The 25,931-nt window shown below is 41.8% G+C and overlaps 1 protein-coding gene and 2 long non-coding RNA genes across 12 annotated transcripts in view; 2 read left to right on the top strand and 1 right to left on the bottom strand.

Moving 5' to 3' along the window:
• Positions 1–2,043: 2,043 nt before the first annotated feature.
• LOC118563109 lies at positions 2,044–16,637 on the top strand. Its single transcript, XR_004931021.1, has 3 exons — positions 2,044–2,145; positions 4,226–4,288; positions 16,552–16,637. It is a non-coding gene; the product is annotated as an uncharacterized LOC118563109 (long non-coding RNA).
• LOC105936693 lies at positions 16,026–22,233 on the bottom strand. Of its 2 annotated transcripts, none has more exons than XR_004931020.1 (3): positions 22,159–22,233; positions 19,057–19,319; positions 16,026–16,852 (listed from the first exon to the last, which is right to left on the bottom strand). It is a non-coding gene; the product is annotated as an uncharacterized LOC105936693 (long non-coding RNA). The 2 variants fall into 2 exon arrangements; XR_002429084.2 differs by lacking the exon at positions 16,026–16,852 and adding an exon at positions 16,953–17,011.
• Positions 21,986–25,931, top strand: part of LOC105936691 (nuclear factor 1 X-type) — a 128,268-nt gene continuing 124,322 nt past the window's right edge. For 2 of the 9 annotated variants that reach the window (XM_021324109.2, XM_021324110.2), the window contains exon 1: positions 21,986–22,638. In XM_021324109.2, the coding sequence (XP_021179784.2) occupies positions 22,636–22,638 (3 nt within the window). In that variant the 5' untranslated portion in view covers positions 21,986–22,635. The remainder of the gene's footprint in view (positions 22,639–25,931) is intronic. The other 7 variants (XM_021324106.2, XM_012877643.3, XM_021324114.2 and 4 more) reach the window with 5 other exon arrangements.

Genomic DNA, 25,931 nt, shown 5'->3' with positions numbered 1-25,931 from the left:
AAGGAGGTAAAAGAATAACTATTAAATCTGTTTCCACGTTGGTTTACAGTGGCATCAGAGAGCTTTGGACATTTACTTACTGTCCCATTAACAGCACGTGATGCAGGATAACCCCGGCTCCTCGTCTAGCCTCTTTTTATTTAATTTCAGTTGTTCAAAATGTTTTATTCATCCTTAGATGAGCTGCTGTTTTTTAGTAGCCTTCTCCTGACTTACAAACACACGTTTACATTACTTAAATGGCATGGGCTCTTGTCTTTCCCATTTTGAGGAGGAGTACTGAATAAATGTACTCAAATGAAAGTTTTTTTATTTTTATTTTCCAGAGTTCATGCAAGGCTATTGCAATAAAAGGAGTAATTATTTTAAGGCTTTTTTATTCATCTTTACCAGAGGAGCCCCTAACTGTGTACGGAGGCCATTGAAGACCACTAGCTGTGCACAAACGCTCCACATGTAAAAAGTTCAGAGCGGTTCTGCTGAAGAGGTTCCTAAACAGTCTTTGACAAAACGAACAGGTTACCCGACCCGATAGAGAAAACATTTCTGTGGAAAACAACACGGTTCCCAAAACCTACTTTCCCAAAATTAACTCTGGGAACAGAGCGGGCCCCACTGCTGCCTGTTACATTTCATTTCATCTCTCGCTGTTATTTATCAGCATCTATGAATACTTCAACGTTTTAAAAAGTTATGTCTCAAACATTTTATGTTTGGTGCTGTGACTGTGATAAGGAATACATTTATTTCTATTAAAAGGCTTACTGCCCTTATCCAGGGTGTCAGTACTTGTGGAGGGCTCAATTGTTGTTTCACAGTGTAATCCATGTGGAGCACTGGTCCCAAAAAAATACAAGATTATCAACTGTTTTACTTATATTTTAGATATCAAAATCCTGTTTTCTTTTATTTATGTATTAAAATGGTAGATGTTTAGTGATTTTTTTATTAGCCCTTGCTGTTTGCTAGTCCATGAAGCTTGTTTCTGGTTTCAAATAACCTCTTTTTAGATCATTTCTTTCTTCTTTACTGAAACCAAGAAAGAAAAGTTGATAGGAGGACAAGAGGTAACAAAGTTTATTTTTGCAGGTCAAATTTAGAGGGAAAGAAGGATTTGTGTCTCACAGATCGATGACTGACCTGACGGAGGTCCTTTACCAGCGCTGTGTGTGATGTCGCTTAAATCCTTTTTTTCTTTATTTCATGTTTTATTGAGCCTAACGAGAATTGTTTTTCTCTCAATAATCTTCATGCAGTTTTCTACGTATTTATGTGAATGTACTATTTTCCTGTTGCCGTGGCATCGCCAATGTCCAAAACCCTGTTGAGAAAACAACACTTATTTGTAATGGCACAGACCAGCGCTTCCAGAGCGGTAATATGAAAATGAAGTGCTAACAAACAGAACCCAAACTATTTTTAAAAACAAGACAGGTTTTTGCCTTTATGCCCTATTCTGCCGTTTTGCAGAATAAAAAGGGACATAATTAGTTACTGCAGTAAAAGATGGAGAACCTGTGATGTTCTAAAATGCTTTCAAAAACAAATCATTTTGTATAAAATAAATCCTTTTTAAGTGATCTGGTTACCATTAAGACGCCTGTTTTTTTTTATTATTTTATTTTAACAGAAGGTTTGATTCATCATGTGCACCATTTAAAAAAATAAAGTTCAAACAGTAATTTATCGCACATGCGATTTAGTTCTGCAACAATGCTTGGACACAATGAGGGGGAGGAAGATTGTGTATGAATGACAACGATCAACCACAACGGAGGGTTTGGATGAAATTTAACAGCAGCAACATCACACACAAACCACTAGAGGCCACTAGAGGGACAAGATATCAGAGGATCACACGGATCTGTGGGCAACAAAAAAAAAAAAAAAAAAGGCAAATTAAGCCAATCCGGGCTCTCACTTTGTTAAAAACTAACTTTTTATGTGACAGGTGATCAGCTGAACATGATAAACAGGGGCATGGTGAACAACGCTCCAGGTTTATTATGCATCTCCTTCTTGATCTAAATGTTTGACGTTGCAGATATTATGCACACCCCTGGCAGATTAAGGTTTGAAGCAAACTTTTAATTCGACCTGAACCCGATGGAGAACCCGTGGAGGGAGCTGAACCTTCGGCTGATGGTGAGTCACCAAAGACAAACGATCAAAATCGTTTGAAGCATTAGAAGAGATTGACTGGCGTGACGTTACATTCATATTTGATAAGCCATTTCTTTAACACCGTGTTAATAAAAACAAACCCTTTTTCCAAAATAGATAGCAAACGTATAAAGGTTTTAAATGAAAATTCATTCCAAACTAAACATGCCGGGGGTATGAATAGTTTTGGGCTTCGCTGTATGATCAGCCCAATTAGCAGCCCTCAGAGGTCAGCTGGGGTCGCTCAGGCCTTTTTCTAAAGTGGCGCCAAAGCACGAAAAGGTCAGAAAACAGAATTAGAGGCAGAACACTAGCCGGTGCACTCAGTATTGTTGCCGGGGCTTTGACCTTCCCACTCATCTCATGTCAGCTCCCTTAACTGTGCAAATCGGGAACGACAAGTCACTTGTGCGCTCACGGCTAACCCAAGTGCGCGGGATAAATGCGCTAACAAAAGGAATCTGAGTCCCGGCGACGAAAAAACGCGAGCAGAAACAAAGAGAGGTGCCAGCACGAAAAACATTAACCATCCGCGGAAGCCCCCGAGCCAACTCCAAAGTTTGCACTTGGATCCGAGACTCTCACGGGTAAGTTTAACCAAAACAAACACAGAATGCACTCGCAGAAAGATGCGTTTCTGCTGTTACTCTTAGCCAGATCTTCTGTCGCTGAGTTTATTAATAATATGTCAAAGCCAAACACATGTTACGTTTTTTAGTTTACGCTCAGCTCTGAGACCGTGAGATTCAATACACACATCCAAGTATGGCTTTTTTTATTTTTAATGAATATCCCAGTTGATATTAATATTAGTTTGAGTGCACGTTTTTTTTTTTTTGCATATTGTGGGGTCTGTAGTGGTGAGCTGGCAGAGCAGGGCTGAAGTCTGTTAGTGCGGTTGCTGCTCACTTTTCCACCAGTGTCTGAGCATTTAGCCGAGGTTGGCCTTATGATGTCCATCAAGAACGCAGAAAACACGTGCACACACACACACTCACACACACACACACTCGCATATACACAGTTGTATGCTTTACAATGTGCCAACTGCTGTCATGGCAACGCCATATACTCAGCAAGAGGGAGGATGTCGTGAGCCAAATAAATGCCATGGTAACTTTTTCTTTTTCTTTTCTGAAAACCTTGTTGCCCAGAAACCTTTGAAGCTTATTAAGTGAACCCAGTGGGGAGACAAATGGACAGAGAGTGAGACCGAGCGGGGGAAAAAGGGGAAACTGGAGAAAAACGCAGACAGAGAGAGAGAGAGAGAGAGAGAGAGAGAAAGAGAGAGGGATGGGGAGTGCATCCTGTTCCAGGGCCAAAGTGGCCCTTTGTTTTAGGGAGAGGGAACGCTGTGAACCTGCAGCGAGGCGGGTGAGTGGCCTCACTAATGGCGCCTTCATTGAATTTAGCTGCAAAGACGCTGAGCCCACCTTCGGCTGCTTGGTTGCTGCGTGCTACGGTGTGTCTCGGCAGAGTTTGCCACAGACGAGGAGTTTATAAATCACGTTTCGGCCTGCAAGCTGGTTTGCCATGCAGTGGTGGCTCTCCAACCCCTGCCAGGATAATGCATCAGTGCTGCGATGTTAGATTTGTTTAAGTGGGATTTCATGGGTTACACCGACAAAAAATAGTTAAAACTTGTGAAGCGAATAATAATTATTTTTTGCAGCATCCAAAAAAGTGTAGTGTACCTTTGTATTCAGCCCGCTGAAGAACCCTGGGTCGCTCTTTTAAGGGCTAAAAGTGTTTGAGGTATGTTCCTCTAGCTTTGCATCTTTTGCTCAGTTTTCACAAAAACTGAGCAAAAGCGAATTCTCATTTAGATTTGATAGGGAGTTTCTGTAAACGACAAATTGAGGTTCTTGACTGCTTCATTTTGTCACAGATTTTATACTGGGTTTAGATCTGGACTCTGACGGCCATTCTAACACATGAATATGAGCTTGTCTTTCTTAGTCCAGGGTGATGTTCCTGCTGGATGGAGGACTTCCATATCAATCCCAAGTCTTTTACAACCTCTAACAGATTTTTTTTCCATCTTCCTATTGGCTTTGACCAGCTCCCCTGACTCTACTGATCCCCACAGCATGAGGCTGCCAATGCCATGTTCACCATGGGAATGGTGAGTTCAATATGATGTACAGGGTTAGTTTCACGCATATATATATATATATATATATATATATATATATATATATATATATATATATATATATATATATATAAACAAATAGCAAAAAGTTTCATTTAGTTCTGATCTGAGCACATTTTTCCCATTTCTGCCATGCCTTTTTGTCACTGTATTTCTAATGGTTTTCTGTCAAAAGTGGCGTTCTTCCTGCCATTCTCTCATTAAAAAACTCACCTGAGCCTGGCTCTCTGCAGCTCCTCCAGAGTTACCATGGGTCTCTTGCTGCTTCCCGGATCAGTGTTCTCCTAGTCAGTTCAAGTGGATGGCCATGTCTTGTTGTTTGTTCAAAGCTAGGCTTATTTCTTTATAACCTAATTTTGCCTTAAAGGGGACATATCATGCTTTATAATGCCTTCCTTTTCACATTGAAATCATTCAGTTGTGGTCTATCTAAAGTGAAACTGCAATGCTTTGGCCTGAATTCCTCGTTACTGTTGCCCCACAGCGTCTCTTTTGGCCCTGTTCAGCGGAGCAACTCGTTTTGGTGAGGTCTCTTTAAATGTAAACGAGGCACGTCACCCTCGAGGTCGCGGAGCGTTCCACCCCACCCCGTTCGGCCATTTTTGTAGTATGCTGGGGGATGGTGTGATGATGTAATGTAATTGTGAGCGTTAATACACCCAGTAGCCGAACATTTTCACTTATGCACTTGTAGCTCCATATCATTGAATTCAGGTTACAAAATGGCAGCAAAGTTGGTAGTTGGACCTTTTTAGCAACTCTGCAGCAGATGTTGTGACGTAAAGGTTAGAGAAAATGGAACAAGAACAAAGCAGCAGCACAAAGAACAAAGAAAACTGAAATATATGACCGAAACATTTTTTAAACAATATCAATGCAGCACCTGGAGAGACTAAATAACATTTTTGCACTCCTAAAGAGTCCACGTACACGAAAACATGCATTGAATAGCTGAAAAAGGGGATTTTGGATGATATGTCTTTTTTAATTCTGCACACAACTTTCCCCATGACCTGTGTCCCACGGTGCCGTTTGTTCACTAATGTTCTCCAACAAACCTCTGAGGCCCTCACAGGACAGCTGGATTTATGAGGTCAAGTTATTGCAGCAAATCTTTTTTTTTTTTTTTCTTCAAACGTGTATACTTGTGTGTGATCTCATTTTAACATGACTGGGTCTCAGAAAACCGGAAAAGCTACGTTCTTGCGCTTCAGTTTCGCCGTGCATATGTGTACGTTTGCCCTCAGCGGGTAATTAAATCAGTCCCCTTTCTCCTTGAGTTGGGCTGCAGTGCCAGAGTCGGTGCCCGGTGCAGCCCAGTCTGGGTCTGCCAGTTTCATTAGTCCTGATGAATGACCTCACAACAATCAACAGAAACAAGTTGGGATGTGTGTGTGTGTGTGTGTGTGTGTGTGGAGGGGAAAAAAAACAAGAAAAACTGTATTTGTGTGTATCTTAGTGCTGCAGCTTTATACAAACATGCAGCCCTGCAGTCACTTTTCATGCTTTTAATCATATGTGTAAGTATGTGCGAGGGAGCGTACTGTACAAAGCACCATTGTGGGCCGGGAGTTCACCCCCCTGCACCGCGTCTGTGTGTGAGGGATAGCTTCGCTCTGCGCATGTCTCTGTGAGCTGTGTGCACTGTGCACCGGGGCATGGGTTCGGCGCTCAGTTAGGGTTTTTTTTTTTTTCGGTGGCAATTTCCATATTGCCTCGGGTCATGTGGGCGTGGAGCCAACTCCTGGTGCTGTGGGTGCCCGCTGAGGCGTGGGGAGATTAAAGCGGGCGCACGGTACCACAAAGGGGCCTGTCTAGTGCCTTTTAATTCTCCCAAATTAGGGCACCGTGCCAAGGCAGATCCCCGCTACGGCAAACACTCCATAACTGGCACCGCGACTGCTGCTCGGCAAGAAGCAGAGAGACGCTGAACTTCGGGAGAGAAACTTTTCACTCGTTTATTCACGCCCTTTTCTGCGCACTTGGACCCAGGCGTGTCCAAGGCTTGCATACGTGTAATTAGTAGTTCGTAGCCGTTGCTGGTTTTGCAGGGAGACTGAATTCACCGCGGTTCGAGCCCGTTACTTCAGCCCGATTAGTTGCACTCAGCTAACGTTTGAATCTCTGGTGAAATGTGAATTCTGTTGTGTGTGTGTGTGTGTCTATACATAAATCTGCATACCCTGAGGGCAATGGCATGCCAATAAACAAATAGTAGGTGGACACTTTGTTTGGTATTTGTGTCTGCCTTTGCATGTTTGTGTATGCATGTGTGCATTTATGCCCGCGGGGGAAGTGGCATGCCGCTAAAGGGCCGGTGCAGAGACACTGAGGGGTGTGTGTCGGGTCTCCAAGGTCCAATTCCTGTGTTCGCCTGGTCCAAAATGTGCTCTCTGAGGTGCCGCGTTGGCATCTGCCATATCATCTCAATGCACATCCGAGGTTTCTAGGTTTTGCGACGGGTTCTGTTCCACCTTTGGACGTTGTTACCCATATACTTCCCCGTGTTCCTGCTTTATATTACTGTCAGAGTTCAAAGTTTTAGATACCCATCAGAAATGAAATGAATACACTGATGAATATGTCTGTTTTCAGCTTACCTAGCCGGTCATAGATTTTAAACATACCGTAGCGCTTGAAAATCTAAACAATTACCACAAACAGACTGTGATGACAACTCTTTTTAGTGTGAAAACTGCTGCAGAGAGAAGAGGACCCAGAGTGAACTGTTTTCCCCCTTCATTGAGGTGTTTACGACGGATGTCAGAGGAACCCGTGGCTGCGTAAGAAGCTTTTCAGCGAGGAACCGACACATCAGGATATGTCTGTTCATTCAGGCGGTGAGACAGAAAGAGAAAGCAAGACATTCAGCAGAAAACACAAAGGCTGAAAAGCGCAGAACCAAATAGCTTCTTTGTAACCTTTTGAGCTTTCGACCTCTGTCTTTTATTAAATATGATGCATTTGGACATGTTGGCAGCGTTTTTGGAAACTTTAGGCTTAAGACGAGGGTCAGCGTTCTCCAAAAAAAAAATCGCACAGAGAATGCTATTTTAGTGATGCTAACTGTACTAACTACTAGCATTAGATGCTAAGGAACCTTTTAAATATTTGTCTTTGTCTTGAGATATTTGGAAAATCTTGTTTTGCAACACTTACCTTCACACCTGACCTGACACGAACAATAAGGGCACAGCAGGAAGGCTTGAGAGAATCTTTTCCACACCGTTTATCGTAGGTCGGCGTTAGCTAAAACGAACGCAGGCATGTCCAAGTTTCCCGAATACCAGAGAACAGAAATCGGCCACAGAATATCTAATAAGCGTGTCTCTGTTTTTATTTGCGCATTAGAAATACCCCCCGGTTTTTCAGCTAAACGTGTGAGACGGGAATGATGCAATACTTGGGGGCCCGGAGAACAGTGCGCATCTGTGCGTACGCGTCTGCATACAAACGCCTGTGTTAATCCCAGTCTCTCCCAGCATCTGGAGCCTTGACACAGTTTAAAGGGCTGGCTGTGTCCGCAAAGAGCCGGGCCAGTACTCTCACCCAAATACACACTCACGGCACACACACACACACACACACACACACACACACACACTCTCTCACTTAGCTATCTGGGGCACCAGAAGGCCCAGGCAACGCCAAGGCAGAGGCTGCCCACTTTGGCACCATGAGGTGGGGCTGCGCTGGCGCTGTGGGGGAGAGAGAAATGGCAAAGGGGGGTGTGCTGTGTAGGTGCTGTGAGAAGCGGGGGAGAAGGGTGGACAGGAGAGAGGTGGACGTGTGTGTGTGTGTGTGTGTGTGTGTGTGTGTGTGTGTGTGTGTGGGAAAAGGAAGGGAAGGCACCTGGCATGTAGTAATAAACCCCCCCAAAAAACTCATTCCCTCCAAAAAAGTTTCTGCTTATTTCAGATCGACGGGGAGAAGTACTCCCAGAGGAAAGGACCGGGGGGGGGGGGGGTTTCATACGCAGGCTTGGGGGAGTATGAGATTCTCATATAGATAACATTGGATAGAAATATCACCGTTTCATGGTGTTTAAAACAATTATACATTACGTGATCTAAATGCTTATTCTTTTTTAAATCAGAGAAGCAACATTTATTCATTTTGCTGATAACACTTTGATTGCTACAGTTACCTATAATGCTGTTATCTATAGCTTTTTTTCTACTGCAATTTTGTTTCTAATATATTACTGAAGCAAAAATTTATAATGAAAAAACAGTAAATGTTGCAGCCTTTATTTTATCTTTATTTATGCAGGAACATTTTCTTCCATTGTTCACATCCTCATTGCTCAAAGTATTACACCTCTTTCCAGTCCTACAAGTAAAGCAAGCAAGAATTGTTTTATAAGTATAAGTATAAATAAGTGAGCGTTGTACAAGCCAGAGTCAAATTCCTCCTATACCTGGAAAATAAAGCCGATTCTGGTTCCGACTCTGATATCCGGTTAATTAGTGGGGCTACCACTAGTTTACTGTAGTTTTTAAACAATACGACTTTAATAAGAGTGGTGGGTGGAACTCCTTTAGTTTCCATGCTATTGCTGTCTGTGTCTTTTTTTTTGTAACTGGAAACAGCCAGATTGCTCTTGTAACTTACTGAAAAGATGTAGCAGCAGCAGCCTGGCAGTGCACAGAAACAGGCGTGAGAGGAACGTTACTTTGATCTATCTAACACGGAGCGAGACATCTCGGGTCGTTCAGCCGCTTTCTCTGGCATATTTTTAAAAGGCCTTCAAACACCATGATTAGAAATATGCTCCAGTTATTCAGGACAGAGGTTTGCTGTTATGAAACTGTGCTGCTCCAATTTCTTGGCAATTAGCAGCACATCCCCTCAAAAAAAAAAAACAACAACTAGATATCAGTGAAATTCTTCATTCGGTCTGAAACAGTAGGAAAAGAACGAGGTACGCTCTCAGCGGCCGTGACGCTGCAACGTTTTTAGAACCTGTGTAATCCTCGACGCCGGCGACCAGCGCCACGCCCCCGCCGTCAGATCTGGGTGCCGAAGGCCCAAACTTTCATGTTGGTGCAGCCCGTTCGTGTTTTCTTCCATCAGTGTCAGATCTGTGGTGGTTTTGAACACAGGGGCAATTTTTTTTTTTTTCCTCCACGGCTTGGCATCTTTCTCTCGCTCTCGTACGCTCTTCATGCAGAGACATGGTTTGTGCCTTGATGCTGTGTGCACCCTCCAAGCCCCCACCCCAAGCAAACCCCCACACTTCCATCCCCATCCACTGTAGCACCACAGATGCCCATGTTGGCCTGCAACAGCTGTCTCACCATGTGCCCTACCAAGTGTTGCCACCCAATGGAAGGGAGAGGAAGTGAGGAGGAGGAGGAGGAGGAGGAGGGAGGGAGCATTGGAGAGGGAGGGTGGCGAATTTGAAAGGGTGGGATGAGGTCATGAATAATAATTTTCATGCACCCCGAAAAGAAGGCAGTGTTGTTGTTTGCTTTTTTTTTTTGTTTTACGTTGCCACTAGATTTCTTGCTTTTGCTTATTCTGCTGTGCATAATGGTCTCCCTTTTTTTTTTTTTGCATTTTGGCTCCGCTGGTGTTTCTGTTTCTGTCTCTGTTTGTCTGGCCGTTTCTGCAAGTCTCTTTCCTCATTTGGTTCTGGATTTGGCCGATTTGATGGCCGGTTCCCAAGTCCTCCCCTTATGCCCCCCCCCCCCCTCCTGCCCGGTCTCAGGAAGCCCCTGGAACCAGAGTTGATTAAGGAGGGACTGGCGGTCACTGGGCCCCACTTTCCATTGGTTCACATGGGTTGACGGTATTCATGTCGTCCAGTAGCCAGGAGCAGGCCGCATAGTAACAGCGGGACATCGAGAGAGGGAGAAAAAAGAGAGAGAGAGGGGTTCTCTCCCCCCACCCCCACCCCCCCCAAAATTGCAAGCACCGGTCCAAAAAGTCAGGTGCGGGATCCAGACTCAGATTCGGCGATGGAACAAAATGGAGGGCCAGGATGGCGATGCCGCCATTTTCGGGGCAAAATATTTTCAGCGTGCGTGCCATGCTCTCTAATTTATGTAGGAATTAAAAGCTTGGAGTCCAGCGCAAATCTGTAGCAGCAAAATGACCTTGGAGTTTTTCCTCATTCGCTGGCTGAAAATCCAGCCTCCTCCATTAAAAAACAGGAAGACTAAACAGTATATTTTCATCTTTCTGGAACAGAGCGGGGCTTAAATGTGCCACAGTCACGACTAAGCCACTTTAAATATTGTGCAAAAAAAAAAAAAAACACTCACTCAAAGGCAGACATCTGTGCTCACATACCTGTGATTTTCTTTTTATATTGATATTTGAAAAGTAAAGCAACACAGCCCAAACTGTGCCAGGACAGATGGATCTAAGAGCGGAACCAGGAAACTGATGCCACTCACTCCCCGCACCCCCCCCCATCAGCGCACACAGGCAAGCTAAATAAACGCCGCCGAAGGCCTTGAGACACCGAATAATAAAAGTAAAGTAATAAAAGAAGCACTGGGCGACGAACACGAGGAGTTGTGAGCAGAGTGTGGCAGCGCTCTGGTCGTGTATTTGCTCATTTAATTTTGAGGCGATGAAAGCAAACAGGCATAAAGAGGGGCAGACGTAGGGAGATCACAGCGCCGTGTAGCGCGTTGGTGGGGAGATGTGCCACACAGTCTGCCTCCTAAAGCAATAAATCTGAAACAGCATAATAGATAAACGCAATACAGAACACAAAATACCCGGGCGAGGGGGGAAACTAATAAAAAACAGAGCGATTAAGTGGAATCAGAGTTCTTAGGCGAGTATCTGGAGATGAGGGCTGTTGCCATACAAAGACCGGAGCGGGCCAACACAACAGATGAGGGAGCATAGGGACGGGGGGCCGCGAAAAAAAAAACGAGGGCTAAAAGCAGAGGGAACGAGAGACAGATGATGGAGGCGAGGAAAAGGAGAGACGGCGGGGAGAAAGTGAAGGGATGGATGGGGCAGCAGATCAGAGGGAGCCTCTGGTGTGTCTTGCTCTCCCTTTAAAGAAGAGCCAGGAAAACAGATTAGGAGTCCTCTCTTTTTCCTGGGGGAGCACACACACACCCACACACACCCACACACACACACACACACAACCTTCATTCACCGTCCTCCTCCTCCCTCTTCACTCAGACAGAAAAACTAAGTTTCACACTCCGCCCGCCGCTGACCTGCCCAGCCCAGAACAAATCCGGCGGCGGCGCCGAGGCCGCGGCGGCGCCCGGGCTGGCGAGGAGACGCAGCCTTCAGCTGAGGTCACGTTTGCTGACTGTTTACGACACAAAGGGGAGCATCAGATAGGAGCGCACGCAGTGACACACTCGCAGTACGCCGCGCACTGAGGATGGGGCCCAGGCCTGCGACCAGCGGGGGTTTGATTATGAAGGAGTCAGAATTCACAGAAATGTACAAAAATGATAAACATTCTCCACAGAATTGCATGCGCTCTAATAGTATCAATCATTTTTCTCATAGAAATTATTTTTAACTCAAAATAGGACTCTTAAAAGCTACTTATCAGGTAAAAAAAACGTAATAAAAATGACCATAACCCCCACCATTCTAGAATAAAAAGCTAATTTTTTGGCGATACAAATTTTGGGATTCCTAACTTGCCTTTATCTATGTAACTGTGAGAGTGTGCGCTGTATGATATGTGAGCTGAGCCCAGTGTAGGAAAACGATAAACCCCGGGCCCAGTCTAACACACACACACACACACATACACACACACATACACACACACATACGCACGCACGCACGCAGCACTGGCCTCATAAAATTCCTGGAAAGGTGAGGCCCGTGTCTAGAAAGCCAAACGTCTCTCACGTCGGCCTAATGTCACGTCCTCCTGGGGCTTCACAGTTTATTCCGGGCCGCAGTGTTCATCTGCCAGACTCTCGCTGCAAAGTGCGTGCAGTCAGACAAACAAATCAACGGCTGTATTATACTGCAAGAAGTCACATGGTAATAAACTACTATGGTAAGAACAATAAAAAAATGCTCTTGGAGTCCATGATAATTGTGCCTCAATATGATTCTTTCTTTTTCCAGCTGTAATAATTTAATAGCTGAGGGAAAACAATCCTGAAATTGAGTAACAATGTGATAAAAGGTCATAAAAGGATGGACTCTGTTACAGTAGTATGGATGCAAAGGATCCGGTTTAACCCTTTCCATCTCGGGGGAGCCCCGTAAAACTGCTCTCAGGAGATTTCCACATGTTTCTACCAGGGTTAAAAAAAAGTGTTTGTTATGTCTTGGTTCTGCTGCAACAAATTATTAAGTAGGCCTGCATTAGTCTGATTAGCATTGTTAGGGTTTTTCAGATTAGTTTTTATTGATTTATCTGGACAAGTTAATAACCAGCACTGTTGTTCTTTCTTTCTTTCCATAAGTCTCTGTTGCACTTTAATAACAACCCGATTTAAAAATGTTACCACTCAATACCGTGTCTAATATTGGCCACTGCATTCCTGAGTCAACACAAGAAGGTTGGGTTATGGGTTGGATCCAGCTTACTGAGCATCAGTCATTAGTTGATTGACAGTATCAGGGTTTTAAAAGGCGGCATTTCCAGAAACGTTAAACTCTTATATCATATTGTCTGCATTGTTTAAAGTTCTATTAAAGAGAAAGTGCCAGAGTGACTGGAGTCCCTGGCAGTATGGAAAACAAAGCAACACAGCCCTGCTCCTTCTCCACATTTTGCTGCTCACTTCTAAGCAGAAAGCTTGAGAAAGCCAACTACTATTACCCTTGCCTAAAAGAGAGACAAATTAGGATGTAGAAAAATATTTCCAGTCACACACAAAAAAAAAAATATTATACACTTAAAGTCCATCTGAAGGAAGACTGCAGGTTGCTCTAATTAGAGGAACACTGTTTTGAAACTACAGCTGGCGAGCCATGTGCATCGTGTTTGTTAAGCGGTCCACTACAGATCCTAGCAAAGCAAACACTAATTAGTAGTAACTAATTCATCTTCTAGTATCAGCTTGTTATAGTGTTACTTTATATGAAGCAAAATGGCAAAAAATGTGTGACATTCTGTGCAATAAGTGGTCAAAATCTGCTTCTAATTTACTTATTCTGTCCAGAACCATTTAAATAACAACAGATAACTTTTATAGATAGCTTTTTCATAGCGATATTCAGATTTTTGGAGCAGCAGGGAGGTATAATAAATAAAACAATGATTTACATTATGCTTTTATTGTAAAGGTTGGTGTTATATTATGGTGTTTTTCCTCAAGACTGTCACATGCTCAAAATCCCATCCCCACAAAATGCGTTAAAATGCTTTTTGTCTAAGATCAAGGCAACAATAAAGTGAAGTGAAAATAAGAATTCATAATCATGATTTCTCGAATGAGTGATTTCTGGGTTAAAATAGTTTATTTTTACCTTAGTTCCACATTGAAAATGAATATTCAATGTACAGCAGTGAATAAACTGGTTCATATTGTATCATGTTATCCATCTCAGTCTCCCCTTTAGCTAAAACTCCAAATAAAAATAACTATTAAGTTAACGCAACTGAAACAAATAACAACAAAAAGACAACATTGCAAGAAGTGTTCAAAGAATAAATTGAAATAGCTTTTTAGCCTGTCTATATTGTCGACCGTACTTCGGTCCGCGTATTAATGCTAGCTAGCTAACAGCTAGTCAACACAGCTAGTGCTGGTTGCGCTAGCTTCTTTGCTGGTAAATGACAAGGGTTTTTGTAACTGTGTGAGATGAATCTCTTGTATGAATTAAAGTCATTAACTCAACCCACATTACGCATCATTTTACCATCTTTCTGATTTTATCTGGTGGAAGAGGTCCATGCGGGTCGTTGTAGAGTTGATAAGAACTATGAGGCCGTTTCTCATGTCTTCTCTAATCTATTAAACTTCAGTCACCCTGTTTTCACCAATGTTTGCTAAAAACTATCCACCTTCTGTCCCAACTGTATTAATCCAGCATCACGGTTAAACAAATAACCCAGCAGGTTTTTCTTACGTTTACTACCTAGATGGGAAATTTGTTCATTTGCTTCGACTATTTATACCCAAATCTCTGATCCTTCTAATGTACTCCAATCCTTTTGAAAAGTAATTACATAATATGGAGCCCTATATTCATTTTAATGTCCTCACTAGAGAGATAAATTCAGCTGATTGCAAATATTTCCAGTAGAGAAAACAAAAGACAGCCCTGGTGTGGAAAGCAGAGGGTCACCAACCCCTAAAGCTGCACATTGCAAGCTATGAGCAGCATGTCTGGAGCTGACAGCTGACTGCTGGTTACCTGAGCAGACAGCAGGACCAAATACCCACCTCATATCATCAAATTAGGCTATTAGTAGAAAAGACTAGGGAGGGATTTGCTCTTCTACTTTACATAGAGTGGAATGACTAAAAGACACAACATGTTAAAATGCCTGTTGAATTTAATGGGTTTACTCTGGTTTACTGCATACTGAATTCAAAGTTATAATATATGTGTGTTTAAATGGGATTGTTATAACAGTATTTGCTAATGTGATACATTATTTCAACAACTGGAGGGATAATTACCGTATTTTTCGGACTATAAGGCAAACTTAAAATCCTTAAATCTTCTCAAAAATTGATGGAGCGCATTATAATCAGGTGTGTCCTTATATTTGGTTTCTGCTGTGCATACTGACTGATTTTATGAGGTAAAATGTGCTCGAAAATCTGTCAAAATGCGTAAGTACGACTTTGGTCAGCAATGAAGCCACACCGCTCAATGGATATTAAGGTACATTGTGTCAGAACCTGATCGCCTGTAACAGGACCCCTGAGGAGTCTACAAGACTGCCTGACTGTAATGTCTAAACTAGAAGTGCATTGTTGGTAGGTTGTGCCCGGAGTACACGCTAGTAACAATAAACCAAGTAAGTTAATTCAATGTAAAAGATAAGTTTATTTTGGCCTTATGTTAGAAACAGGGCAATGTAGTCCAACTACTCTGTCCTCCCGGCAGAGACAGATAGTTCTCCCTCTCAGGTGGTATAATAATTGAACATCATTGATCTCACAATGGAGAAATTCACTGTGCAGGCGGAGGGGTGGAGTGATGTTACACACTTGGGAAGAATAGTCAATGCACCTTATATTCCGGTGCATCTTATGTTCCGAAAAATACCGTATTCCTTTTCTTTTTTTTAAAAACAAAAAAACAACTGCACCATTTTATTCTTGTTTTTTTTTATCATACTGTGAGACCACAAAGTCTTGGTTGTTTAACTCAAGTTTATCATATGTGAATCAGATGTTGGCAGCATGAATAATACGGAAGGTTTATCCCCTGACTCTTTTTCATTACATCCTCCAGGTTTGGTACAAAAGGTTAAAGAGACAGAGAAAATCTTTTGTTGATGTGTGTCTTTTAGTCCTCACTGAGAATTTCAGCGTTGTTTGAAGAACTAAGAGAACTCTTATTCCAGACCTGTAGTCCCATCATATTTGTATTATAGGGCCATTGATCAATAGCATGTACTCTGATGCACTTTTTATATTTGATAAAAATCAGTGAAAAGTTGGAGGCCTTTGCTTTGATAGATGAACGTAAAGAACTTGTCATATTTTTTTCTTTGTGAGTCCCACAACCTCTATCCAAGAACCTAGCAATTTATTTCTTCTTTTATGCATCTTAAAAAAAAAAAGGAGCAGAACTGGAAGGTCAGACCTCAAAGAAAAACAAAAACTGGTATCAGCCCAAAAAACAAAACAAAAACTAACTCTGATTGGTATATCCTCTACCTTGGTCTTCAGGTTTTTTTTACAGAATAAGCCCCTGTGAGGTGCGCTGCTGGAGCCTCTCCTGCAGAAAAGTGCAGCTCCAGAAATGTGTAGGTTAAAGGGTCTCCATGACTCTGTAGTGGGAATGTACTCAGCTTGGCAGCAGAACTGTGAACACACTCCAACCTCCACCCCTGCTCTCCTGTGCCAGGGCCGGGCATTCCTCACGCCTCCAGTGGCCGCCTGGTAGCCGCTCTTTTTCTCCGTCTTTTGCTCACGCCGGCTCACACAGACAAACTGTCTTTTTGTTCCTATGCAACTACTTGAAACTAACTACTGCCTTCCTTCCTTCCCTCCTTGCTTCCTTCCTTACGCCAGCCGCATACATTTCCTTTATTTCCTCAGCCCTCCATTCTTCCCTCATTTCCTTTTATTTTATTTTTCCTTCAACAGCCCGTCCACCCGTCTCCTCAGCTTCTGGGTCTGATGTGCACGGCGGAGCAGAAAGGGACGCAGACAGAGCGAGGGCCCTCCCATGTCCGTGTCCGTCCAGGCTGCAAAGGGGCTGAGATTTGTAATGCTAGACAACACTCTGCTACGCAGGGATAAAAACCTCAGCCACCTCGCACAAAAAGAGCCTTGTTCTTTTTCTTCTTCTGCTTCTTCTTCTTTGCTTTCTAGTGCCTGTGTTGCACTTTTCGCAGACACATGCAGAATCCCCGGTGCTCTCTGTTTCACTGTGGAATGAAGATTGCTGAGAAAAAAAAAAAAATGATGTTGGGATGACGGTGTCTGATGGATGATATGGACTTTTTCATGTGACTGAAAATCTGATTTTCTGTCTGCTTCTCTCTGCATCGCAGAGGCCTTTAGTTGGATTTTGCACGTTTTAATTTCCCTACAGCTGTGCAGTCTTACAGAAAAAAAAAACACAAGAAATTGTTATAAGCTATTTTTATGCATTTAACAGATTTTCAGTTGCCAATCTTTTTTTTTTCTTCATTTTTGTAAAGTGATAATGCAACAAAGATTAAAAATTCTGCTCATTTTATTAATTTTTATTTTTTTATTTTTTGGCTTTACATTGTTAAAATACTAACAAAGACTCTTTTTTTAAGTCATTGTTTTTAGTGTGTTATGTTTCCTTTAGGGTGCCACTGCACAACTGGCAAACAGGACCAGAGATGAAAACTGGCCTTTGGGTAACTCTGGCATGTGACGGGTGAATTGTCTCTGTCCTGGTAAATGAATAAAAAATAAAATGCAAAACTTTATTTATAATTTTGACATTTAAGTTTTGTTGTGTCTCCCTTTAAAAAAAATTAAAGTAAAGGAAAAGCGTCAAATTTAAAAAATATGCTTCTTCTTATACACTCACAAAAATCTGTTTTTTAATTCTTTTTCTCAACCATTATTTTATCGACGCCCTGTTATTTATGTGCATTTACAACCAGCTTACAACCTGTTGACTCCTCATATCAGTCCATACGTGTATTTAAATCTAATTTGATAATCAAATGATGGCTTTTTCTCATATTTTATAGGCTATTATTGCGGTAGTTTAGCTTTGTGTCACATTTTCATTTTAAGTTATATATATTTTTTATTTTGGTTTCTTTTATATTCGCTACCACGACAACATTCCATGCCCTGCTCTTTACTGAGCACTCTGTTGAATTAATTCAATTAAAATTAGTTTCTAAATATGTTAAATTAATACGCTCATCTGATTGGGACTTTGGTGCCATTTTCTGACCTGTTCTGGGTTTAATTAATTAGAAATAATCGGTCTCATCAAGCCTCGCGGTTGTGTTCTTGCGTGGGATCTAGAAGTTGTTTTCTTGGAGTGCAGCATGTAATTATTTCTAGCTTTACAGACCAGCACGCTGGCATCAGGAAGAAAGTGCTCCTGTGTTGCCCAAGCGCCTCTCTCCTCACTCTGAGGTTTTTCTGTTTGGTGGGGGGGGGAGGGGGGGGGGGCTTATTGCCCACATAATGCTGGCTCTTAAAGCAGCGTGCTACCAGAGGCATTGTGGTGCGCGGTTTAAAGGGGGCTGCGGCTACATCCAGGCGCAGGGCTCAGGGCTTTCATTAACCCCCAAAGCTCAGCCTAATTGACGCTTACAAGTTGCGTGATTAGGACGCCGCTGCCTGCCAACGGATGCCCCGCAGTTTGTTTAGTGACTTTTGGATCTAGCCAGCATCAATGGTGTGTGTTTTTTTAGTGTGTGTGTGTGTGTGTTCTTCCAAGAAAATAAAAATGCATGCCTAAGTCTCTCCGTGCGCGCTCTTTCTTTTTAAAAACTACTTCAACTTTAATGACATAGATATATTTTTCCTTATCCATATTAAACTCACACCGTGGTTAGTTGCTGATGCCCCCCCCCCCCTCTCACCCCCCACCTCCGCCCAGCAAACTTCGCTCCTTCTGCTTGCTCTGCAACAAAAGCAACGGAGATGTAGGATCCAGGTCAACTCGTCCAAACATATGGTGACTCAGAAGGAAATTATTATTATTTAATCCGCTTGAATGCAGAAATAAAATTTATCAGTTGTTCCGAATAATAACTTTCTGAATTGTATTTATTATTATTATTATTAAAGGCCGCTGTGGCGCTTGTAGGGTGGACTGAACCATTTTGGTTTCTGCACTCTTGGTTTTGGATGTGAAGGCCTCCCTTTGAAGCTCCTTCTAAGAATGATCTCTAAATGACTCATTCCGAAATTTCTTTTAGCGCAGGTTCCAGGTTTTATTTTTGCACAATAGATATCAATAAAAGAGGTTAAATGTGAAACCTTCTTGTATTTTTGAAACATTTTAAAAATTAGTTTGCTGTTTGCCGCTATAAAGTTGTGTTTTTATTTATGTATTGTATATTTGTTTTATATTATGCAGAAAGAAAAAAAACTAATAAAAACAATTCAACTTTATCGTTTTATAAACACCACTTTTCTCACCTCAGTGATGTTTCCTTTGTGATCGATTTCACTGAAACCCTGCAGTCAGGGCCTTTTGCAAATGTTGGCGCTACAAGTTGGTCCAGCCGCTCCTCAGTGCGCTCTGGGCGCTGCGCTGCGCGCTTTAATTAAGGGCGAGAGGAAAATCGTGTCGAGGGATCAATGGGAGGCTTTCAGAGGCCCAGGTTGGGAGTTTTCCAGTAAACTGATAATTTCCCAAACCGGTCGAAGCGGGCACCCACGAGTTTAATAGTCATCAGCATCTGTAAGACAGGAAAAGGGAAAACGAGAAGAAGCAGGGATTTAAAATTAATAAAACGATGGTGGGGAAAAAAATAAGAAAATAGTAATAATTTACAAATATGTGGAATGGGGTTAAATTAAAATTTTAACTAACATGTTCTTTTATGTTCTTTTACTATTATTATTATTAGTAGTAGTATTTATTATTTTTATTATTATTATTATTATTATTATTATTATTATTATTATTTGCTTTTGTTGTTGTTTTAGTAGTAGTAATAGTAGCATGATGATGATTAATTATAATAATAATTATTATTATCATTATTATTATTAATAATAATAATAATATCAATAATGGGGTTGTTGTGGTTTTGTGTCCCTTTTTTACTGCTTTAACCACATTTTGATCTGTAGTTTTGTGCAAAATATTTATATTATTATTATTATTTTAACATTTAAAATGTATTACATTTATTTAACAAAATTTTACTTTTAGTTATTTTGTGAACTTTCAAATTGTATTTGTTTATTTTTTTATATAGTTTTGCATTTTTATTGCTTGCATGATTGATTGATTGATTAATTGATTGGATCAATTCGTTCTTAGTTTAATATCTTGAGAAATGCTTGCCATATAAACTGGCTGAGTAAGTAACATTTCTAAAGCAATAGGTTCTAATCTGTCCCATTTTCAAAATGTTTTGGATGTTTCCATTTTCATTTTCAGTGATCGTGTTCATTATAAATTGAATGTGCCTTTTTAAATATATTCAACAGCAATGAGCAAGTCAAAAATCTGACTGTACGTCAGTGAACGGACTCATGTTAATTAAAGCCACTCCTGCAAACCCAAACAGTAACCATAAACTATGTATTGTTGAATAAGTAGGTAACGAAAAAGGCTGTTTTTAACAGGGATTTTTTTTTAAAAATGCATGTTAAAAGCAAAACTCACTGGCACACACACAGGCTTATACCCCAGAAGCTTTTCTTTTCATATAAATCGAAATATGGTAAAAAAAAAAAAAAAAAAATAAAGCTGAAATACAAAACAAACCCAGTTACATATTACTAATTCATGGGGCCAAATGTGTGAGGAGGTCACCGCTTAATTATTCATAATTTGTCATGTTGCAGGAATGTCATCAGACGTCTGGTTTACAGGACAGGATGACGACACACACACACACACACACACACACACACACACACACACACACACACTGCATGGGGACATCCAAAAAATAAACAACTATTCAGATGGCTCGTTCATCTGCGGGAAAAAGAAAACACGCAAATGTTTATTTTATGTCTGAAACATGAACTTATAAATGTACCTGCTAACATTAATTTCCTTTGAGGTTAGAATGCGTTGCGTGCTCAGTTTGGCCCCGTTCAACGTGTTTTCTGAAGTTTCTTTCACTGGTCGTGACAGGGCCCCACGCAAAGACAGCTGTTTTGTTTTTGTTTGCTTCTGTCCAGGGGTCTGTCTTTACATGGGGCCCTGTGGGGGTCACCATTATGGTTCACGCAAAGCTTTGAACTTTTTTTAGGCTCTAACGATGATTTTGAATACCAATTTTTTTTTTTTTACCAAACTGCTTCTAGAGGTGATCATTTATAAATGCAGCTAATGCGCTGTATTTTACGCGTCATCTGCTGACGTGTTTGTGTTTGAACTTGTTTTCCCCTAAAAAAAAAAAAAAAAAAAAAAATCAAATCTTCCAAGCCGATCTCTGCACTCGTGTAATCTCTTGGTGACGTTTCTTGCACAGATCTGTGTCAGAGAGCTAAAACTTCTTAAAGCCCGGCTTAGCAGTGCCCAATCAGGATTCTGATTAACAACCCATCAGAATGTCTTTGACCTGGCGCGCTGCGCTCTTTCACATCACATAGAAAATGGGACTTTTCTCCGCAGAGGCACGGCTTCTACTTGATCTGGTCACATTTCTCCAAAAAAAAAAAAAAAAAAACAACACTTTGAGCTGTCTTTTTTATTTTTCTGTCTTTGTTCTTGATCTCTGCTCTAGGTTGGACCATGATAAGTGAAGTGCGTTGACGGAATGTGTGGGAGCCAGTGCAGCCTGTAATAACCCCCCCCCCCCCCCTTCTCTTCCTGCAGTCCGTGATTTAGCCCCTGGTGCTCCTAATGCTCCTAAAGCCCCAGCTGCTCCGCCTGGTAGCTGCGCTCTTTGCGCGACAGCCTGCGCACCGCTCGCTTTATTAATAATTCACCCAATAATTCCCCAGTTCGCGGCGGCTTTTGCTGTATACGCAACCATCCCCAGCCACCGTGTGATGTTCTGATAGTGCGGGCATCGGGTGAGGTGGGGGGGTTGATCAGTCAGCTTCCCTTTCCCCGCACAGATCGCCGCTCCAGCCCCGGGACCAGACCGAGCGACGTGCCGCTGCTCTGCCCCGGCATTCCGCTACCGGCGCAAGGCGCGCTGCATGCGCTCTCTCATCTCGTCAGCTTCTAGGAGGAGGAGGAGGAGGCGAGGGTGTCCCCCCACCCCACCCCACCCCACAGCCCCCCCCCCCCCTCCTTAGTTTGTGTGTATCTATATATGCTTGTGAGCGACTGTGCGTGTGTTTGCGCGTGTGAGTGAGTGTGGATCGAGAGAGAGAGAGAGAGAGAGAGAGAGAGAGAGAGAGAGAGAGAGAGAGAGAGAGAGAGAGAGAGAGAGGGGGACAGGAAGAGAGACAGAGGGAGTGAGAGAGAGAGCGAAAGAGAGATATACGACGGTAAAAGCGATCGGGCGCGCTGCTTTTTGGACGCGTTTTGGACGCAGAAGCTGCTCGGCTGCAAAGACTCTTTCATGAAAGCATAAGAGAGAGAGAGAAAAAAAAACTTACTTTGCTTCACCCCTCCCGTCCATTCATTTGATCGCAATATTAAGATCGTTTCGGGATTTTTTTTTTTTTTTTGTTCTGTTTTGTTTTATTTTTTGTTTCTCCCTAAGCGTCTTCCAATCCGGACAAGTTCATCGGGACTTTGACGCGCACGTCTCCGCGACTTCCTCCTGCAGGACATGGGTGCATCTGACAGCAGAGAGCGATAGGACGGAGGGGAGGTCCGGGGCTTCTGCTGTCCTCTTTACAGCCAGTCTTCTGCAGAGTGGACCCGCTTTTTTTTCTTCTCTGGGCCAAAAGGCCGGCTTGTTTAAAGGTCCTTTTTTTGTGTGTTTTGCTTCCGGCAACAGCGAAGAGAAGAAGTCTTCCTCCCTCTGCTCTCTCTCCCTCACTTTTTTTCCTCCCCCTTTTTTTTTTGGACCCTGAACTTTTAAAGGAAAATGGGGCATTGAGAGGGTTGGCAGATCTCCCCGCGCTATAATGGTACGTGCTGTGGAAACTTAATAGTTCCTCTCTGTTTGGCTCTATAGGGTGAAGCATGGAAGGCTGGATGTAAACAAAACAGGGATTCTGTTTGATTGAGCATGGCTGAATTTCATTATAGCGACAGATCAGAAACATCCACGGAGTGGTAAAGTGACTATAGCTGCAACTCTGTCTGTCTGTGTGTGTGAGTGTGTGTGTGTGTGTGTCTTTAATTGCCAGTGTGGAAAATAGAAATCAGCAGAGTTCCCATTTATTGCTGTTTCTGATCAAGGTTAAAAATGAATGCAAATTATCATATATATCTTTATAAAAAGGAAATTGGGCCTTTTAAACAATAAAACTCACTGTTGGAGTGTTAATTCAGCTTACATTTCTTTCAATTTAAATTATAAGACATTAATAATAAGAATGTGTCACATCTTTTTTGGCAATAAGAGATGTCTTATTGCCAAAAAAGATGTGACACATTCTGTATTTTTCTTGTCTAAGATGACCTTTTTCCTGTCATCTTAGACAAGAAAAATACAGCTATATATATATATATATATATATATATATATATATATATATATATATATATATATATATATATATATATATATATATATATATATATGGTGTGTGTGTGTGTCTTTAAAAAGCTGGCTGAAGGAAAAACAGCTAATTCTGCTTATCCTGATGACATCACAAGAGGCAACAGTATGATAACTGGCTGCCATTTGTAAGAGGAACACAACTAAACACCTTTGACAGCGGAATTTTATGAAAAACGTAAAAAAAAAAGGGGTGGGTGGGTGGGGGGGGGGGGGGGACCAGGAAAGATGCTCCATAAGGAAATTTGATCAGATGCTTTATGCCTTGTATGATGTCACCAGAGGCATCGGTGTGTGGAAGCTTAAGGCAGATTTTATCAGGAGGAAATAACGATTTACAGTGACTTAGCAGACCAAACAGAAGAGCTGATCATGACTCGCTGTCCTATAGGTGATAACCTACATCTAAAATGACGTTTTATTGAGTCTACAGAATAAGTCTGCCCGGCTGCTTTAAATTGGAACTCGCGTTGCGTTCAGGCGCTGGCGTTCACCCCTTCTTATCAAACTAAACAAAACAGAAAACGAAACACAAGCAAACCCGACTGCCACGCACAAGGCTACACACAGCCTATCAGTTAATGCTGTGCTTATCCCGCCCTTTTCCCCGCAAGGTTGCGAACTCCTCTCCATTTGCGCCTTTGCAGCGCACTTCTCTTTCTCCCCTCCGCGCTCCCAGTCGTGCGCGCCGTAAACTCCGTGCCGGCTCATCCTTTACAGGTTTGACCGAAGGAGGTGTGTGGAGGTGAGATGGCGCATGAGGACCGTCAGATAAGGGGAGCACATTAAGAGAGCAGGATCTGCGGGATCTCCCGCGTCTCTAACATTGATCTGAAAATCTGATGATCTGAAAAGAGAATTATCTCCTTACATCCAGCAGCATTTAAAAGGGATAAATCTCATCATAATAATAATAAAAGCAACGACAATAATACTATCTTCTTATAAAATGGCTGCACTATAAGCTGTAAAATACCAGATTGCTTTTATTGCTCCGGTTTTTTCATGATTGATTGTATAACTGCGGCTTTGGACTCCTCGGCAACCAGGTTAAGCTTTTGCATTAAAACAGCTGAAGAGATTCCATCAGGGAGGAGAATGCTCTTCATAAAGTGTTAACTGTATATCCAATATATTTATTCAAATATTTATTTATTTGTTTATTTAAACCTCCACCCTATGCGAAGCAATAAATGATACAGCAAGTGTTCGAAATTTTCAATTTTATTTTATTTAATTTTGCAAAAAAAAAAAAATGCATGGCATCACAGGGTAGTAAACCGTATCCTACCCTAAACAACGACAAAAATAAATATTTTTAGGCATATATTCCTGAAATATCTTAAGTGCCTGGTCAAGTTTTTTTTTTCCAGGATGGCAGATGTGAATATATTGGAAATCCCCGTCTCCAGAAATAAAATAGAATTAGCTATATATTCTACTGTATTTGGGAATATTGTGTTGTACCTTTTTTTCGTAATAAATAAATGAATGAATGAATGAATGAATAAATAAGTAAATATACAACTACAGGACAGCATTGCATTAAATCTGTGAAAATAAATACATCGCAAAATATTAATGATAATATTATTTTTAAAGAAGAAAACATTTAAAATAATAATGCACATTTTCTAAAAAAAAAATATATAATAATTATTATACCCAGTAAACCCATAAATACCATAAAATCTTTTGAATCTTAGCAGTGCTTTTCAAGTTGAACATCAACAACCAAGAGTAATGGAGCACCTTGGCTCCTTCTGCGTTTAAAGCTTTTATCTGCATGCTCATTTGTTCCTGTTTAGTAACTTCCTGGGCTCGCGTGCCCAAAATATTAAAGCAAAATAAAAGTGTATCAGCCCCACGTGTGTGTGTGTGTGTGTGTGTGTGTGCAGCCCATAGTCACTGCAGCCCAAAAACACAGACAGGGCCTCCAAATGTCAAATGGCATGCTGTCCAATCGTTTCTCCAACGCAGGTGACCTGGTACACAATGGCTGATAACTGGCACTGATATGAAAAAAAAAAAAAAACTGGGTCTGTTTTGATCGGCGGCCTATAATTTCACAGTTGGTTACGTTGCGGTCGTCGTAGAGAAAACCTGCCAACGGCACAACATGTCAGTCAAGGGAAAGCAAAGAAAGTAAATGGTGCAAAGCGGGGAGACGTGTGTGAATCTTCTTGTGTTATTACAAAGATTTCCAGCACATTATTGGAGTGGAGGTGGCGAAGAGTGAACGCTTTGAAATCGCCTCAACAAGCTGCTATGTTCACTGTGCATTTTGACGTAATACAACTTTAGGTTGCCCAATCGTGGTAAACTCTGCTATATTAGAACCATAACCACAAGAAAATCCCTCCACGGATCACTCCTTGTGGCACACAAAAGGATGATTGTACCCAGCTAAAACCTCATTTTTTTTTTAAATGTAGTGCAGCTCTTTGCTGAGTGTGGTTTGGCTATCAAGAGAAAGGAAAAAGAGAGAGACTGGATCAGGATCCATGCAGGAAAAGCGGTGTCCATGGCGTTTGGTAACCTAATCCACAGAGAAGCTGCGTGGTGCAAGCAGCGCAGCGGTGAAACGTTGCTGCCCTGGTAGATCAGAGTTACAATTGGCGCTGTATTATCAACAAGCCACAGTTCAGAGCCTATCCTGTCTGGTGAGATCAGTAGTTGGCAGGCAAGCTGCCAGGA

This window comes from Fundulus heteroclitus, chromosome 5, assembly GCF_011125445.2.
Source record: "Fundulus heteroclitus isolate FHET01 chromosome 5, MU-UCD_Fhet_4.1, whole genome shotgun sequence".
NCBI lineage: Eukaryota > Metazoa > Chordata > Actinopteri > Cyprinodontiformes > Fundulidae > Fundulus > Fundulus heteroclitus.
Note: the sequence above shows the minus strand (reverse complement) of the source record. Positions and strands in the feature narration are given on the sequence as shown.